This window comes from Gossypium hirsutum, chromosome A05 (assembly GCF_007990345.1).
Source record: "Gossypium hirsutum isolate 1008001.06 chromosome A05, Gossypium_hirsutum_v2.1, whole genome shotgun sequence".
Classification (NCBI taxonomy): domain Eukaryota; kingdom Viridiplantae; phylum Streptophyta; class Magnoliopsida; order Malvales; family Malvaceae; genus Gossypium; species Gossypium hirsutum.
In genome coordinates, this window is record NC_053428.1 from 19,500,934 (window position 1) to 19,519,073 (window position 18,140).

The window sequence follows — 18,140 nt, forward strand, 5'->3', positions numbered from 1 at the left end:
CAACTATTACTTAAAAAACAATAAAAACCCTTTTTCAAGGATATGAAATGTGTGAGAAACGATTTCATATTTGGTAGCTACGGATCGTATTATAACTAAAATAAATTCATGAGGATTCATTCATTTCCGTAAGAAGAAAATCCTGCTAAACCAAACCAACCCTTAACCTTCAAATTAATTAGGAAGCAATCAAGGCATCAGTTTTATACAGTAAACTCGTGAATGAATTGGATTGTTGCACGAAAATAGCGATTCTGGCAAACATCCTTGAAGCACAGGTAGGTAGAAATAATGAACGTAATCAATTTTCAAACTCTTTCTAAAATCCAATCGTACATTTGATACTTCCCCTGCTGCATGTTTAAGCAATATAAGGTTGATGACAGATTACTGCCATTCCTTTTAGGAGCCTAACTTTGCTTTCTATGTTCTGAATTCAATTCATTTTCATTCTTCAATTCTTACCAATTTTAAACATTTTTGACCTATTTTTTTTATTAGACTTAATTGTATCTTACGTAATTCATTCAACACATTCTAATCTAATCATTTAGTATCAATATTGTACCGATAATGATTTTTTTATTAGTTTTGTCATTAGCTTCAGCAACTCCAGTATCATGTTAGGCTTGTTTAAAATACGTGGGTGGATTAAATTGGTAATACTTATATTTACTTCATATACTTTTTTTTTAATTGTCAAATTCAAATTATCTATGTAATATATATATACAGGTTTACAAATTAATCTACATATTTTAAACATACTTCACATTGATCTAAACCGATATTTAAAACTTAAATTGACAACTTAGCTAATAAAAAGATGATGAAACTTTTACAATTCAATTAAACATAATTAAAAAATATTTTACAAAGACCTTAGTGATGTAAAAGGATGAAGTGGATGCATTGGGGTTGGACCTAAAAATTTTAACAATGAATCCGGCCCGTGAGGCCTCCCATGTAAGTGGTTTTATTGGCACTGTAAAGGACCTATATGATAAAAATGAAGGCGGAGTCTTTTTTTCATAAACTACTTTACACCCATCGCATGATTTGGCTGTTGATCATAGAGTTCTGCTTCGAGTACTAATTTTGTCCAAAGTACGTATGGGCTTCAATTGTTTTTTTCTTGTTCAAGTGGGCTTCAATTGTTGCTATCACTTATCAGTCATGTTTGAGATGTGGCCCCGTTTGATCGAAGAATCCTGCACTCATCTGATCCACCAGTTTCAAGATTTTTAATTTTTTATTGTGGCCCCATTTTGTTTGTAGGACTAAAGCTGTAAGTCGGGTTTTTTTATTAAAATAGGACAAAAAAATAAAAAAATATCAAAATAATACAAAGTAAAAATTATGTACCAAAATAGTATATTTGGGGTGGTGCCGCCTATGGCAGAGGCATGACCACACCATGTCAAATCAGAAATTATTGTAGCTGCCTATCTTGCGGTGCAGGACTAAAATGTAATAATATAAAGTATTTAGGGACCTGAATGCTGCTGAAAAAAGGGGGAAAGGGTGCCGCCTGACAGTGTGGCGGCACCAAACTTTAAATAGAGCTAATTTCCTTGTAAGCCCTCCTTATTTATTATTTTCTTTTTATTCCCCCTTCAACTCACTATATTATTTTTAAACAAGCCCTTAACCTATTTTTAAGTTAAATAAGCCTTTAACTTATAGTTTTTACTCATAAAAGCCCTTTATTTTAATATTAAAGTAAATATATTTTGAATTTCAAGTTTTTATCTTAAATTTTTTGTTGATGCAATAAAAATTATATACACTTTAGCATCAACATAAAATCTAAAAAAGTAATCAAAATTTTCGAAAGAGTAGTTAAGAATATCATGTATATAAGCACTCTTAAGAAATTTTAAAATTTTATTTTTTATTTAATAAACTATTCATATCAACCTAAAATGTGAATTAGTTTATATTTTTTAAAATAGCTTTACTTTGGGTAAAATATATTAACTTTAATATTAAAATGAAGGGCTTTTATGAGTAAAAACCATAAGTTAAGGGCTTATTTAACTACAAAAATAGGTTAAGGGCTTGTTTAAAAATAATATAGTAATTTGAAGGGGAATAAAAAGAAAATAATAAATAAGGAGGGCTTACAAGGAAATTAACCCTATTTAAAGTTTATTGCCGCCACACTGTCAAGCGACACCCTTTCCCCTTTTTTCAGCAGCATTATAAATGGAACAATTACATAACAGGTCCCTAAATACTTTATATTATTACATTTTAGTCCTGCGCTAATTTCTGATTTGACATGGGGTGGTCATGCCTCTACCATAGGCTGCACCACCCCAAATGTACCATTTTGGTACATAATTTTTACTTTGTATTATTTTGGTATTTTTTTTATTTTTTTGTCCTATTATAGTAAAAAACCACTGTAAGTCATTAGGTTTCTCGGCTTAGAGTTTAGCGCTTTTTTTTTTTCAAATAGATAATTTTGTTATAAAGCATTGCAATCAAGGAAAAGAGTCCCAAGTTTCAAATACATTAAAAATGAAATCCAAAACATACATATTAAAGAAAATTATATAAAAAATTAAGCCATAGACAACAATGTTTGATCTTCAAGACATGCAAGCCATGATAATGTTGGAAAAAATAGATTTTTTTAATGTTTTGAGTTATATTTTCAATTAGTAAAGGTATATATTTGAATCATAAAATTATTATTTTATATTTTACTCCATGAGACCTTTACAATAATATATCATATGCTCAAAATGGTTGAGTGATGAATGAGAAATTGATGCTCAAAATAAGTCACTTGTGAATTATATTGAGGAAAATGGAAAGCTTAGTTCCACATTAGTTAGATATAAAGTGTAAAATATGTTTATATATGTGAATCAACTTATTAATTGTTAAATCACTAAATTAATGTTTTCTCTTGTGTGCAAGGGGATGCAAATCCAAATTGGGTGATGTGAAATGCTTGGATATTTTTCAAACTCTTCTCCAGTGTTAGACGAAGGCAATACTACTAAACGTTGATCACTGCAGCCGTGTTACTACTGTGCTCATCTTATTGTTGTACCCTGGATGATAATCGATCGAGCATTTATTTTACTAATGTTTTTACAATAGATAATTGACGTCTTCATAAGCATTAATAGGCTACATTTCCTGAATTTGAACGTCTAAGCTCTCAATGGCGTCTTCATATAAGACAAAAATCGGGTCAATCATTACCAATATGAAACCTTATTATTAATTAATTATTTTTTCCATAAATTTTGACTTCTTTTAATTTTATGAGTGAAAAAATGCATAAAAAAAAGTGAATGTCATTGATTCCACATCTAAACAAAATGGGGACGTGTGCTTGAACTGAATCAAAACATACATTTGATGAGCTCTAAGCTCCTCATAATAGGGTCAGGCTTGCCTGGGTGTGTTTCCATCTTCCAAGCATTAAGTGACCATCAATTTACGGTTGAGTGACATAACATGGAGCAGTTTTTGTGCAAGTTGTTGCGGCTGAAATGGATAATCTTGGCCTAGGATTAACGAGTGCTTAATACTATTAAATTATTCAAAAATAAAATAGGCTATTTATTACACAGATTCGTATAATACTAAGAACCATTTGACATGAATCATGGTCCACGCTTATGTAAACTTTGGTGTGCTAGAAACTTCAGTCTCATGGTTGAAGAAGCTTCTCTATAAGTAGATGAAAATACACATATTTTATGCTTGCAGATAAAAATCAAACATTTATTTCTTTTAATGGATTAATTCAAAACGAGGAACACGCAAAATTTCAACTCCTATAAGATTTTAATTTATTCAAAAGGGTTAACGAGTTTGGACCCATTGTTCGTCCTGTTCCATAATTGTATTGAACTGAAACACGGTAGAACATATACCTTTTATAATACTTTTGGAATGACTTTGGATCCAAAAAATAGACAGATATGATTGAAGCATGTGCTGGGCAGCTCATTTGAGCCGACTTTTATGACCACTCTGGTCCGGAAGTTTGTCGGTGACCTTAGAATCTGCTTTTAAGTGTTTACCAAAGCTTAGGTTTAAGCGTTTGATTTAAACTTATATTAAAATTTGCATAATTATTTGATTAAAATGGAAATTCGAATCCTTTATTTTATGTTTTATCCCAACAATATCATATATCACTGCCTTGAGCTTACAGGGATGGATCGATAGTGTGATGAATGATGATGGCTATGATATGGGGGAATGACTACCCCCATTATTTCCCTAACTCAACTCAACCACTTCCAATTACTATGTTAAATCGTGTATATATTTATGCCAAAAGTTGGTGATGACAGGCAATTACTCATCCATCAATAAAGTTCAAAATCACTAAAAATTTGAGACACCACCTTAAAACAAAAAAGTATATAATCAAGTAATAATATCTTAACCTTCCTTCTTTTTTTCTTTTTTTTTTCCCAGTCGTGCGTGATAGCTGATAATATATATATAGCTTTTTAAATCAAATAGTATATCTATTTTAGCTACTTGTTTTGAATATAGATATACTCATTCTTCAAGTCTTTGTAAGTATCAAGCAAGACTTTCATTAAAACAATACTGTAAGATTTAACTCTATGATGGCATCTCATATGCCAAGGTTCAAATCTATTCTCTTAAAAAATAAAATTGCAATGTACCAAAAAAGTTATGAAGATAGGTGATTTTCAATTAAGGATTCAATGTTTATTTTTGTGGGGATGGAAGGTAGCAAAAACATATAGAAGAGAGCATACTTGGTTACAAAGCATAATTGTTTTGCTGGTTGATGAACCATTGTTTTCTGGGACTGCGATTCTTTACCATATCTAAATACTTAAAATTTTCTTACAATGAAGAAGCATCAACAACCCTAGTATTGCTTTAATAGATTTTTATTTATTTCCTTTTTCTTAAACTTCAATCAAAATATATGTCCATGTCCATGCTTTCTTTAGTAAATACATTGAAAAGAAAAGCAATTTCATTTATTTAGACAATAATAAGGATTTATTTATAAAATACGAAATGTTTTCCATGTTAATTTTATAGTTTATGTTTAGTTAATAAATACAATATATTTTATTAGCACTACATCTAATATTTATTAGGAAATTGAGATTTCATATTATTCACCAAATATCGTAATCAAACATAGCTATACAAACCTTTGCTTATTACTAAAAACATACAAATATATAAACTATGATCAAAACCTCAATCAATTTGTTACCATCGGAGAGAAACTCTAATTCTTTACCAAAATGCAAAGCTTTCTTTATTGAGTGAAATGAGGAAATAGCATTTGAGAGTTGATGGAAAAGGATGTAGGACCATAGTGTGGACCCTTTTGAATACATATATATAGAGAACAAAATTCAACGCATTATGCAAAGCAAAGCAAAATAATCTAGAATCAATGTGAACACAACAACTTCCCCTCAAAGAAAATTCTAAGACTAACCAGCCACCTTAAAAAGTCCCCTTCCGTAACCTCATTCTTCAGCCTTAGCCACCAATTTGCAGCTCACCCTTCCCTGTTTTCAAATCCTCTCCTGAAGTCCTTTACCGTACCATCCCGTTTTCACTAATGAGTAAACCACCACGCTTTGATTTGCTCCTTGTGTTACTCTTCACTGTCATTGCCTTGGCCTCTAATAGTGTCACCGTCGCTACACCAATAACCCAACAATTCAAAGAAGCCCCACAATTCTACAACTCTCCAGATTGTGCTGTGCTGGTTGATGAAGATGAATCAGACGGTGAAGCCTCCATTTTGTGCTCGGATCAAGCGGTTCATGTGGCAATGACTCTTGACACGGCTTACATCCGGGGATCCATGGCGGCTATTCTTTCGGTACTTCAACACTCCTCTTGCCCTCAGAACATCGCCTTCCATTTCATAGCCTCTGCCACGGCCAACGCGTCGTTTTTACGCGCCACCATCTCTTCCTCCTTCCCATACCTCAACTTCCGGGTCTACCCTTTTGATGACTCCTCTGTCTCGCGCCTCATTTCGACCTCCATCCGCTCAGCTCTGGATTGCCCTTTGAACTACGCTCGAAGCTACTTAGCCAATCTCCTTCCTCCATGCGTCCGCCGTGTCGTGTACCTTGACTCGGACCTCGTTCTCGTCGATGACATAGCTAAACTCGCCGCAACCCCACTTGGAGACGACTCAGTCTTGGCCGCACCAGAGCATTGCAATGCAAACTTCACCACCTATTTTACCCCGACGTTTTGGTCTAACCCTTCTTTATCCTTAACTTTTGCTAACCGCAAACCCTGTTACTTCAACACCGGAGTTATGGTAATCGACCTTGATCGATGGAGAGAGGGAGACTACACCACAAAGATTGAAGAATGGATGGAGCTTCAGAAAAGAATAAGGATTTACGAATTGGGTTCTTTGCCACCATTTTTGTTAGTTTTCGCCGGAAATATAGTGCCGGTTGATCATAGATGGAACCAACATGGGCTCGGGGGAGATAATTTTAGAGGTTTGTGCAGAGATTTGCATCCTGGACCGGTTAGCCTTTTGCATTGGAGTGGAAAAGGGAAACCTTGGGCGAGGCTTGATGCTAACAGACCCTGCCCTTTGGACGCTTTGTGGGCACCATATGATCTCCTGCAAACTCCATTCGCTTTAGATTCTTGATTGAATTGAAAGAAACGGGAAATGCTTGTTAATTTGCTGCTGGACTACAATTGGTTAGCTGCCAACTTTTCTGGGCAAGTGTTTGTTTGCTGAGAAAGTGACGGAATCATCAAGAAAGGGTGGAAGCGTAATGATGGGGAGAGAACAATGGGGGAGATGATAAAGTTGTTTGTTGTAGATTATAACAGGAATTATATTATACTGCATATAATCTTTTACACCTTGAACATGATGAAATTTTTTGTAAGAAGAATAAGGAGAAGAAAATCCAGAAAATGAGTTCCTGAAATCTTCATTTCGGATGTATGGTGATTACTGCAATCAAAATGTGTATAGCAAAAGAGCTGTTATCGGGCGTCTTGTGAATTTTCATGATTATTATTTTTTGTTTAATAAATATAAATATTGGCTTAATTTGTACATAATCAGTTTCTTGCTTTCTTTTTAATACTCCATGGTTTTCAATTTTCCTTTAGTACAAAGCATAATAAATAAGTTTTTATTCATAACATATATAAACAATCTATTCTTTTTTTATTACATGTAGCAAAAAATTATGATTGCCAATTTCTGAAAAAAGACTCCATCTTTCTTCGACCTATATCCTGGGACATTAATGGATTTAATTCCAACTTTTGTTAAGCTTTAGTTGGGCAACGATAATTATATAAATAGAAATTTATATATAGTAATAATAATAAATGAAATTAAAATGCGATATGACATAAGAAGATAAATGATGGAATAGAATCCAATCCAACCAAAACCTTTCAAATCTAAAATTGAAATTGATAGTAAAACCAAAATCGGTGTTGATTGGGTATTTAAATGGGTGGAATTTGTCTTTTACGTGGAAATGGCTGGAAAGACATGTGCCAGCTGATGAGATTCTTTTAACCAATATGAATAAAGTATAGGGTTGACACTTCACAACTGCATCTTATATAATGCATTCATTATAAGTGTTTCTTTTTTCACAAATTTTTTATTTCTATTTAATAAAAAAGGGAAATTTACCCTTATGATTAAGTTTTCCACCAAAATTTTCATTTGTTAATTAATTAGATAAAAATTACTAATTTAAGTGCATGCATTGGATAATTATATTCAAAGAAATGAGACCTCGAATGATTATATTTTTAAAAAAAAAAGAAAGAAAGAAAAACCAGTATTGGTCTACGGTTCAATTAATTATGTGAATTAGAGGTTGGAAGCGATTCTGAAATGCCAGCATTCTTTGTTACGTTTTTTTTAGATTAATTTTGTGACATGGAAGAAAAGTAAAATGATTATTAGTATTATTTTTAAGAGAAGGGTGTCGGTAGATTAAGCATTTTGCGAGTACATGAAGGTCATTGGAGCTTCCTTGGTTACCACGTGGTAAAACTTGGAAAGTTGTGAAAATCCTACGGCTGGGATGAGGAAATTTTCAAAGCGTGTAGGTCCAGTTTTTCTGAAGCCGGCCTTGTACGGTTGATTTGATATGAAAGCGATTAGCGAGCATTAACCAATTTTTCTTTAAAATGATTTTGGAAACCGTTGCCTGTCGATTCAATTTTTGTTTCCTTTTTCTGAATTCGCTTCTGTTTTTAATTCCTTGATTTTAACGCGTTTTTGTGTTTTATTATAAAAAATATATATAGAAAATTTATTTTTAAAAAAGTAATATTATTTTATAATAAAATATTTTTCTTTTGAAATTGATTCCATCATGACATATCCATGTTTCACTCTGCGTATTACACATAAATTACAAAAAAAGAAAATTAGGTTTTTGATGCCATGGCAGTCATTGGTGAAACTACTGCCGAACATGGCAGTTCACCATATGATTCCATGTGACATTCAAATCAATTTTTTTTTAATTATTAACACGTAAATATATACACTTAAATACAATTTTAAACTTCAATAAATATTCAAATAAATATTCAAACTTTAATTAATAAGCAGCATTATTGAAATCTAAACTAAAAAGAAAAAACATAATATAGAATATATACAAAAAGTAACACAAACAAATGTACGAATATGTTAAATTGCACCCATTGAATATTAATTTAATTGATATCAGTATTGTTGTTAATACAAGAAATCATAAATTCAAATGCACTGAAATATATTTTTATCTTATTTAAGGATTGAGGAGAAGCTATGAGTAATTCTAGATATTGTATAAAAAACATATATAATAAAAATCTATAATAAATGTTTAAAATTCTTTTATATGAACACCTATTAAAGTTTAAAGACTTATTCCGGTGTAATATGAATATATTATATTAAGAAATCTATTAAGATATAAATTAAAGGTTAGTACTATTTTTGAATATAAGTTAAATATTAGGTTATTTGAGTATCAATTATTTATTTTTGAAGGCAAAGTATCAATTATTTATGGAATAAAAAGAAAAAGTACCTTGTCAATTTATCAAATACTCCTCCTTAATTTTATTATGTATATTTTATTATTTCTATCAAATGTATATTTATGCTATTATTTAAGCTATTGACTGAGTTGATGTCACTCTCAACCCAGTCACCAACTCGGTTGAGTTGTACATATTTTATTTGTTATTATTAATCAATTTTAAACTGTACGTTTTATTATTTATTATATATTATTTTTAAACAAATACTTCACATTTATGCTCTATATTATTTATAGTTTCCATGTACATACATGTGTGATAAGATTTTTAATTTTTATTAACTTATCTGAAATGTAACACCCCTTACCCGTATTCGTCACCGAAATAGGGTACGAGGCATTACCAGAGTTTACCGAATTAATTTTTTTCGTTAATACGAGTTAAATACTATTCATTTACTAAAACATGTCATGACGTCCTTTAGATGGGCCTCCAAAGCCCAAAACATACTTCGAGACCAAACCAGAATTAAATCGAAACCATAGGGAATTTTTCGCAAAATCCCAAAGTTTTTTTTTGTTCAATATAACCCCTTTATAAATATCTAACCTTCCCTACAAATTTTAAAACCGAGACCAATCCAACCAACCAATTCATATCAATCAATTTGATACCAAATTATACTTCTATTATAATCATACTATTTAACATATTCATCATTCTTTACTTTAATGTATATTCATTAAACAAGTCTTAGCATTTATATAATCATCAAACCTTATACATGCCATATAAATTAAAAAGGAAATTTACAAAAGCTACCGGAGATAATCTGGATAGTGTGATCCTTTGTGTTGATCCGATCCTCCGTATACTTTCACGTCAATCTACAAGAGACATTGAATACACTCAAGTAAGCTTATAGAAGCTTAGTAAGTTCATAGGCATAAAACATAAATCTTACCAAATATTTATACACTTATACAATATACACAATTATTAAGTTCACCTGTCAACCACAGTCATTGGTGAGTTCCCTTGTATAAACTTACTACCACTTATGCATTTCCTTTAATTCTTTTGGGCCCATTTGTCACATATCATTCTTTAACCAATTTAGGGAACGGTTACGGAAAATTGAGTACTTCACTTTCACTTTGCCATAGTATAACTATGGTCTTGCGTATGATCACTTATCACTTTTTGAAGTCATAGTCCTGTCACGATTTTACACTGATCACATTTATCACTTGTCACTGATCAGATAAGTGTAGCTAAAACTACCACTTATCACTTACCACTTATCACTTGTCACTGATCAGATAAGTGTAGCTAAAGCTACCACTTATCATTGATCAGATAAGTGTAGCTAAAGCTACCACTTATCACTTGTCACTGATCAGAAGTACTCAAATCCGACATTCCACTCAATTTGATCATTTATTCGATTTTCGGGTTGTTATTTTATTCTCTATTCATCAATAAATATATTTCATCATACATTATATATTTCATAAAATTAACATATAATCATTAAACTTCAACCATATGAACTTACCTGGGTCGATTTGCAAAATTTGTGAAAGTTCAGGGACTAATCAGCTACTTTTTCTTTTCCTCGACTTGCTTCGGGTTCTCGATCTATCATTGTAAAATCATTCACTTATCAGTATTGACTTCATCTTCAACCCGCTTATAAGTAATATTATCTATAATTTCATTATTTACTTATGTATATTCCAATGTTGTTCATCCATGTCATAGTCACTAAATTATTTTTATCTTTTGCTACAGAACTCAAAATTAAGATCCGCTAATTTTTCATGAAACTAGACTCAATATCTTCTTACCATAAAAAATTCATGATTTTTGGTTGGGCCAATTAATACAGTTTATTCATTGAAGTCTCCCCTGTTCTGCTGTCTGACAGTTCCAACCCTTCTTCACTAAAAAATAAGTATCTCCTTGTACTGTAATAGCCCGATTTAGGCTTAGTCGGAACAGTGGTTTCGGGACCACAAATCCGACGAAAAAAAAAATGTAATGGCTTGAATTTTCAGAGGTGTCGGAACGGTGATTCGAGATCACTAAATTCGAAAAATGGGTAGAAAATATTATTAATTTAGTAAGTATAAGTTAAATATGAAGTTAGAAAAATTTTTGAAATAGTGAATAGTGCACTAGAAATAAATATTAAAATAATTAGAATCGAAATGAGGTATCAAGACCTCGGGGATTTTAAACTGAGCCATAAATATTTTTATAAATATTTATGGAGTGTTAAAAAGTTAGTATTAAAGTTTCGTTAAGAAATTTTAAAGTTCCGATAATTAATTGAACTAAAAGGACTAAATTGTAACAAATAAAAAATTTTGGGAAATGATTAAATAGCTTAAATGATAAAAGGAAGAGGGCTTAAAAGGAAAATAGACCCAAGGTCTATTTGGGCTGGACGGCAGAGGCATGAAATCAGCAAGAAAGTAAGGAGAATTAAGGGCAAAATTGGAAAATTGCAAAATTTGCTTAATAAAGTTAGGACCCAAGTGGAATTATCTAGATTTCTCTTCATTTTTCTGAATTCTCATCAGCTAAAACACCATGGAAGGGCTTCTTCAAGCTGGTTCTTCATATTTTTATTACAAGTAAGTTCAATTCTTGACTATCTCTTGAAATTTTTGTATTTTTATGACTTTTACAACTAGGCCCACTTGTTAAATCCATTAGTTTTTGATTTTATGAAAGAAGTTAAAAGTTGATATGAATATGTGCTGGAAGTATATGATGATTTAGCATGAAATTAGAGCTTTAAATTGTTCATATGCTGATTTTATTGAAAGAATTGAATAGAAAGTGAATGTTTGGGACCTAATAGTAAAAGAGTTTGAAGATAGAGTTATATGTGGAAATTCTGAATTTCAATAGTTGTGTAACAACTTATAATGTCTAGTAAAGTACTAATTGAGAAAATTAGATTAATTGAGGGGTTAATTGAGAAAGGACCGAATTGTATAAACTGTGAAATTTGGGGCAAAATGGAAATCAACATTTTGCACTAAAGCAGTTTTGGACAGCAGCAGTAGTGTAACTTTGAAAAATCACCAAAAATTGTATAGATTGAATTAGAGGATGAATAAAATATGAAACTAAAGCTTATTGAGTCTAGTTTCTTATAAAAGAAATGATGTGAGCAATGGAATTGTAAATCATGAGATATAATAGATTTTGTGAGACAAGGTCAGAATGAATTCGGGTTCCCCTGTTCTGACTTTGGAAAATCATTAAAAATTGTACAAAAATGATTATGAGTTATAGTTTATATGGTTAGAATCCTTAATGAGTCTATTTTTAGAAGAAACAAGCTAAAACATCATCCGAATTCTGTACAATGAGATAATTAATTTTTAGTGAAGAGTGGTCGGAACTGTCAGACAGCGAAACAGGGGAAACTTTAAAGAATAAACTGTACTATTTGGCTGAACCAAAAATTATGAAAATTTTATGGTATGAAGATATGTGAGTCTAGTTTCAGGGAAAATTAACGGATCTTAATTTGGAGCTCTGTAGCTCCGGATAAAAATAATTTAGTGACTCTGACTCGGATAAACAGCTTTGAATATACATGTTAGTGAATATTGAAATTATGGTTAATGTTGTTTAAGTGTGTTATACACATTAAGGATGTGGAATGGAGAGGAGGAGGAGGAAAATTGGGAAATATATGAATGATTCGTGTATAAATGGTCATATGTTTGATTATAACTCATAAACGATGAAATATGAATGATGCTTATTTTTGTGCATTATTGATCATGGTTTAAGCTCATGTGTGAAAATAAAGTTTCATAGTATGTGTGTATGGTATATTCAGTATATGATTTGGCATGAAATAATACCATGAATGGTTTATGAATTAACACATGTTGGTAAGCCTGATATATGAATAAATGATCAAATTGAGCGGAACGCCGGATTTGAATACTTTTGATCAAGTGACAAAGTGATAAGTGGTAGCTTTAGCTACACTTATCTGATCAAGTGACAAGTGGAAAGTGATAAGTAATAGCTTCGGCTATACTTATCTGATCAAGTGACAAAGTGATAAGTGATAGCTTCGGCTACACTTATCTGATCAAGTGACAAGTGAAAAGTGATAAGTGATAGCTTCGGCTATACTTATCTGATCAAGAGACAAAGTGATAAGTGATAGCTTTAGCTACACTTATCTGATCAAGAGACAAAGAGATAAGTGGCTACACTTATCTGATCAAGAAACAAAGTGATAAGTGGCTACACTTATCTGATCAAGAAACAAAGTGATAAGTGGCTACACTTATCTGATCAAGAAACAAAGTGATAGGTGGCTACACTTATCTGATCAGGGACAAGTGATAAGTGATCATACGTAAGACCATAGTTATACTATGGCAAAGTGAAAGTGAAGTACTCAATTTTCCGTGACCGTTCCCTAATTTGATTAAGGATGGTAAGTGACAAATGGGCCCAAAAGAATTAAAGTAAATGGATAAGTGGTAGTGTATTTATATCAGGACGATGTTGTTATTCAAACTAAAGTGATATTTTCATTGCTAAATTGAGAATTTCATAAATGTGTTATTGAATGGTATAATCAATAAACATTGAGTTAAATGGTAAATACGTATTAGTTTTGAATTTGATGTCATTGAATTGTACGTGAATTAAATGGAAATTGCTAGTGATATGATTTAAATTATGAGCATGAGAAATTGCGAATTGAATGAAATGGAAATGAAGCATTAAATTGCATGAGTATGTATCGGGTCTCGCAGGCCCTAATTATTATGATTATAATATTTTGAGGATATATTGTGAAAAGTTATAGAAACATGTTAATTATTTTGAAAGTTTTAATTTTGATGAAATTTTATAACTCGGTTAAATACGTTTACAAGTGTATGTGTTTTGGTAATGCCTCGTACCCTATTCCGGTGTTGGATACGGGTAAGGGGTGTTACATTTAGTGGTATTAGAGCTACGGTTTAGTCGGTTCTCGGACCAAACGTAGCATATGTGAGCCTAGCTATACATGCCACGTTATTACTCTTGATGATGTGATATCTCCGGGCTCTAACGAAATTGCTTTGTTAAGACAGAGATGATTTTCAATCGAGCTATTTTTGATAATGCTAAAAATGATATTGAGATAAATGAAATATGCTCACGTTATGTTGGAATTTGGAAAGGTAAGTATAAAAATTTGTGATATGGATGTGTTCATGTATGAAAAGAGATGACTATAAGTTAAAAAAAAAGTTTATGTTGTGACAAGCTCATCCAAGTATGTTGGTGATTATATAATGCTATGTGCTCAACATATTTGATTAAGTGAATATGATAAGCAAATTTACTTAAATAGATGGAACGCGTGTATGTACATCTGCTTGAATAAGTGAAATTAGTATGTTCATATGATAGAATCTTATGTTTAATTGTTAAATTAAAGATAATAAGATATTTTGTTTTATGTCTAAACCATGAATATTATAATAGTATGAAAAATTGAATTGGAAGTCAAATTGAGTAGAACGCAGGAATGAGTACTTTCGTTTAGTGATATGTGATGAATTGACGGAAAAGACCATGGTTTGACCATGGCAACATGTGAACATGTGATTATGTGATTCCGTGTAAGACCATAGCTGGGCTATGGCATCGGTAAGTGATATGTGTGATATGTGATTCCGTGTAAGACCATAGCTGGGCTATGGCATCGGTAAGTGATATGTGATTTCGTGTAAGACCATAGTTGGACTATGGCATCGAGAAAACGAAGTACACAATTCCGTAAGACGTTCTCTAATTTGGCAAATGTCGGTAAGTAAAATAGAAGCCAAGTATTGGAATTTAAATAGATATTAACGTTGAGCTTGAGTAAGTAAATTCGTTGTGTGAAATTGTGAGTGACAGAAAACATTTGTAATAAATAGATGTGTTAATTTGCTTGGAATGAATTACGTGGTTATGATGGTATTACATTGATGATGAATACAAAATCATATATATATATGTATCTATGAGAGCAAGTTGAAAGATTTATGACTTCACCATCACCCCCTTATCAGTATTGTTCTATGACGAAAATTATCTTGATGAGACAGATATATTTTTCAACTGAGTTAATTCTAATAGCATAGAAATAAATACTAAAATGTTTGAGTGAAAATGTATTGATTATGAGTTGAAACTCATAAAGGTATGGATCAAAGAATAAAACATTTTTTTATTGATGAATGTTATAATTATACAAGCATATGAGTTATGATATTTGGATTATGATGCTATATAGAAATTTTGATTGTGAATTAGTGATTTGAGTTAGAATTTTGTGTTGAGAACAAAAGTGATTAAAAGCAAATGTTTATTAAATGCTTTGAGAATGTGAACTTAGTAATGAATTGGCTATTTGTGATGGTATGTGTTATGCGCATTTATGTGTAAGATAAATTTGAGGCTTTACTACACTCACCCCCATATTAGTAAAATGTTACAATGAAATTTGTGAGATTTTGGTTGAATAAGCTTACGAGTGTAGTGTTACAGAAGTTCGTGTACGGGAGAATAATAATGTGGTCGGAAAAGTGAATGAATTAGAAAATGAGGACAATATAAAAAGAGAGAAATATTTGATAGTTCTGAAAACTACTCAGGTTATCAAAATGGATATCATTCTATATGGATTGTAATTTTTCGATACTTTGTGTAGCTTCAGATGCTGAAATATCGCTATCCTGATTTTCTTATGAATCTATGTGATTATCTGTAAAAGATATGAAAATCCAAAATCATGTGTGAATTTGAAATATACTGTGGAAGTAAATCATTAACCTACCATCTGGTAAGATTTTCGGGGACGAAAATCCCTAAAGGGGGGAGAGTTGTAATAGCCCGATTTAGGCTTAGTCGGAAGAGTGGTTTCGGGACCACAAATCCGACGAAAAAAAAATGTAATGGCTTGAATTTTCAGAAGTGTCAGAACGGTGATTCGAGATCACTAAATTCGAAAAATGGGTAGAAAATATTATTAATTTAGTAAGTATAAGTTAAATATGAAGTTAGGAAAATTTTTGAAATAGTGAATAGTGCACTAGAAATAAATATTAAAATAATTAGAATCGAAATGAGGTATCAAGACCTCGGGGATTTTAAACTGAGCCATAAATATTTTTATAAATATTTATGGAGTGTTAAAAAGTTAGTATTAAAGTTTCGTTAAGAAATTTTAAAGTTCCGATAATTAATTGAACTAAAAGGACTAAATTGTAACAAATAAAAAATTTTGGGAAATGATTAAATAGCTTAAATGATAAAAGGAAAAGGGCTTAAAAGGAAAATAGACCCAAGGTCTATTTGGGCTGGACGGCAGAGGCATGAAATCAGCAAGAAAGTAAGGAGAATTAAGGGCAAAATTGGAAAATTGCAAAATTTGCTTAATAAAGTTAGGACCCAAGTGGAATTATCTAGATTTCTCTTCATTTTTCTGAATTCTCATCAGCTAAAACACCATGGAAGGGCTTCTTCAAGCTGGTTCTTCATATTTTTATTACAAGTAAGTTCAATTCTTGACTATCTCTTGAAATTTTTGTATTTTTATGACTTTTACAACTAGGCCCACTTGTTAAATCCATTAGTTTTTGATTTTATGAAAGAAGTTAAAAGTTGATATGAATATGTGCTGGAAGTATATGATGATTTAGCATGAAATTAGAGCTTTAAATTGTTCATATGCTGATTTTATTGAAAGAATTGAATAGAAAGTGAATGTTTGGGACCTAATAGTAAAAGAGTTTGAAGATAGAGTTATATGTGGAAATTCTGAATTTCAATAGTTGTGTAACAACTTATAATGTCTAGTAAAGTACTAATTGAGAAAATTAGATTAATTGAGGGGTTAATTGAGAAAGGACCGAATTGTATAAACTGTGAAATTTGGGGCAAAATGGAAATCAACATTTTGCACTAAAGCAGTTTTGGACAGCAGCAGTAGTGTAACTTTGAAAAATCACCAAAAAATTGTATAGATTGAATTAGAGGATGAATAAAATATGAAACTAAAGCTTATTGAGTCTAGTTTCTTATAAAAGAAATGATGTGAGCAATGGAATTGTAAATCATGAGATATAATAGATTTTGTGAGACAAGGTCAGAATGAATTCGGGTTCCCCTGTTCTGACTTTGGAAAATCATTAAAAATTGTACAAAAATGATTATGAGTTATAGTTTATATGGTTAGAATCCTTAATGAGTCTATTTTTAGAAGAAACAAGCTAAAACATCATCCGAATTCTGTACAATGAGATAATTAATTTTTAGTGAAGAGTGGTCGGAACTGTCAGACAGCGAAACAGGGGAAACTTTAAAGAATAAACTGTACTATTTGGCTGAACCAAAAATTATGAAAATTTTATGGTATGAAGATATGTGAGTCTAGTTTCAGGGAAAATTAACGGATCTTAATTTGGAGCTCTGTAGCTCCGGATAAAAATAATTTAGTGACTCTGACTCGGATAAACAACTTTGAATATACATGTTAGTGAATATTGAAATTATGGTTAATGTTGTTTAAGTGTGTTATACACATTAAGGATGTGGAATGGAGAGGAGGAGGAGGAAAATTGGGAAATATATGAATGATTCGTGTATAAATGGTCATATGTTTGATTATAACTCATAAACGATGAAATATGAATGATGCTTATTTTTGTGCATTATTGATCATGGTTTAAGCTCATGTGTGAAAATAAAGTTTCATAGTATGTGTGTATGGTATATTCAGTATATGATTTGGCATGAAATAATACCATGAATGGTTTATGAATTAACACATGTTGGTAAGCCTGATATATGAATAAATGATCAAATTAAGCGGAACGCCGGATTTGAGTACTTCTGATCAAGTGACAAAGTGATAAGTGGTAGCTTTAGCTACACTTATCTGATCAAGTGACAAGTGGAAAGTGATAAGTAATAGCTTCGGCTATACTTATCTGATCAAGTGACAAAGTGATAAGTGATAGCTTCAGCTACACTTATCTGATCAAGTGACAAGTGAAAAGTGATAA

The 18,140-nt window shown here is 31.4% G+C and overlaps 1 protein-coding gene across 1 annotated transcript; it reads left to right on the forward strand.

Moving 5' to 3' along the window:
* Positions 1-5,262: 5,262 nt before the first annotated feature.
* LOC107942012 (probable galacturonosyltransferase-like 1) lies at positions 5,263-7,084 on the forward strand. The gene has a single exon (XM_016875649.2). It carries the CDS (start codon positions 5,603-5,605, stop codon positions 6,668-6,670), a length of 1,068 nt encoding a protein of 355 aa, XP_016731138.1. The 5' UTR covers positions 5,263-5,602; the 3' UTR covers positions 6,671-7,084.
* Positions 7,085-18,140: the final 11,056 nt, after the last annotated feature.

What these genes read in the sequence shown, in the direction of transcription:
- LOC107942012 (XM_016875649.2), top strand. Translation starts at nt 5,603, where the DNA reads ATGAGTAAACCACCACGCTTTGATTTGCTCCTTGTGTTACTCTTCACT.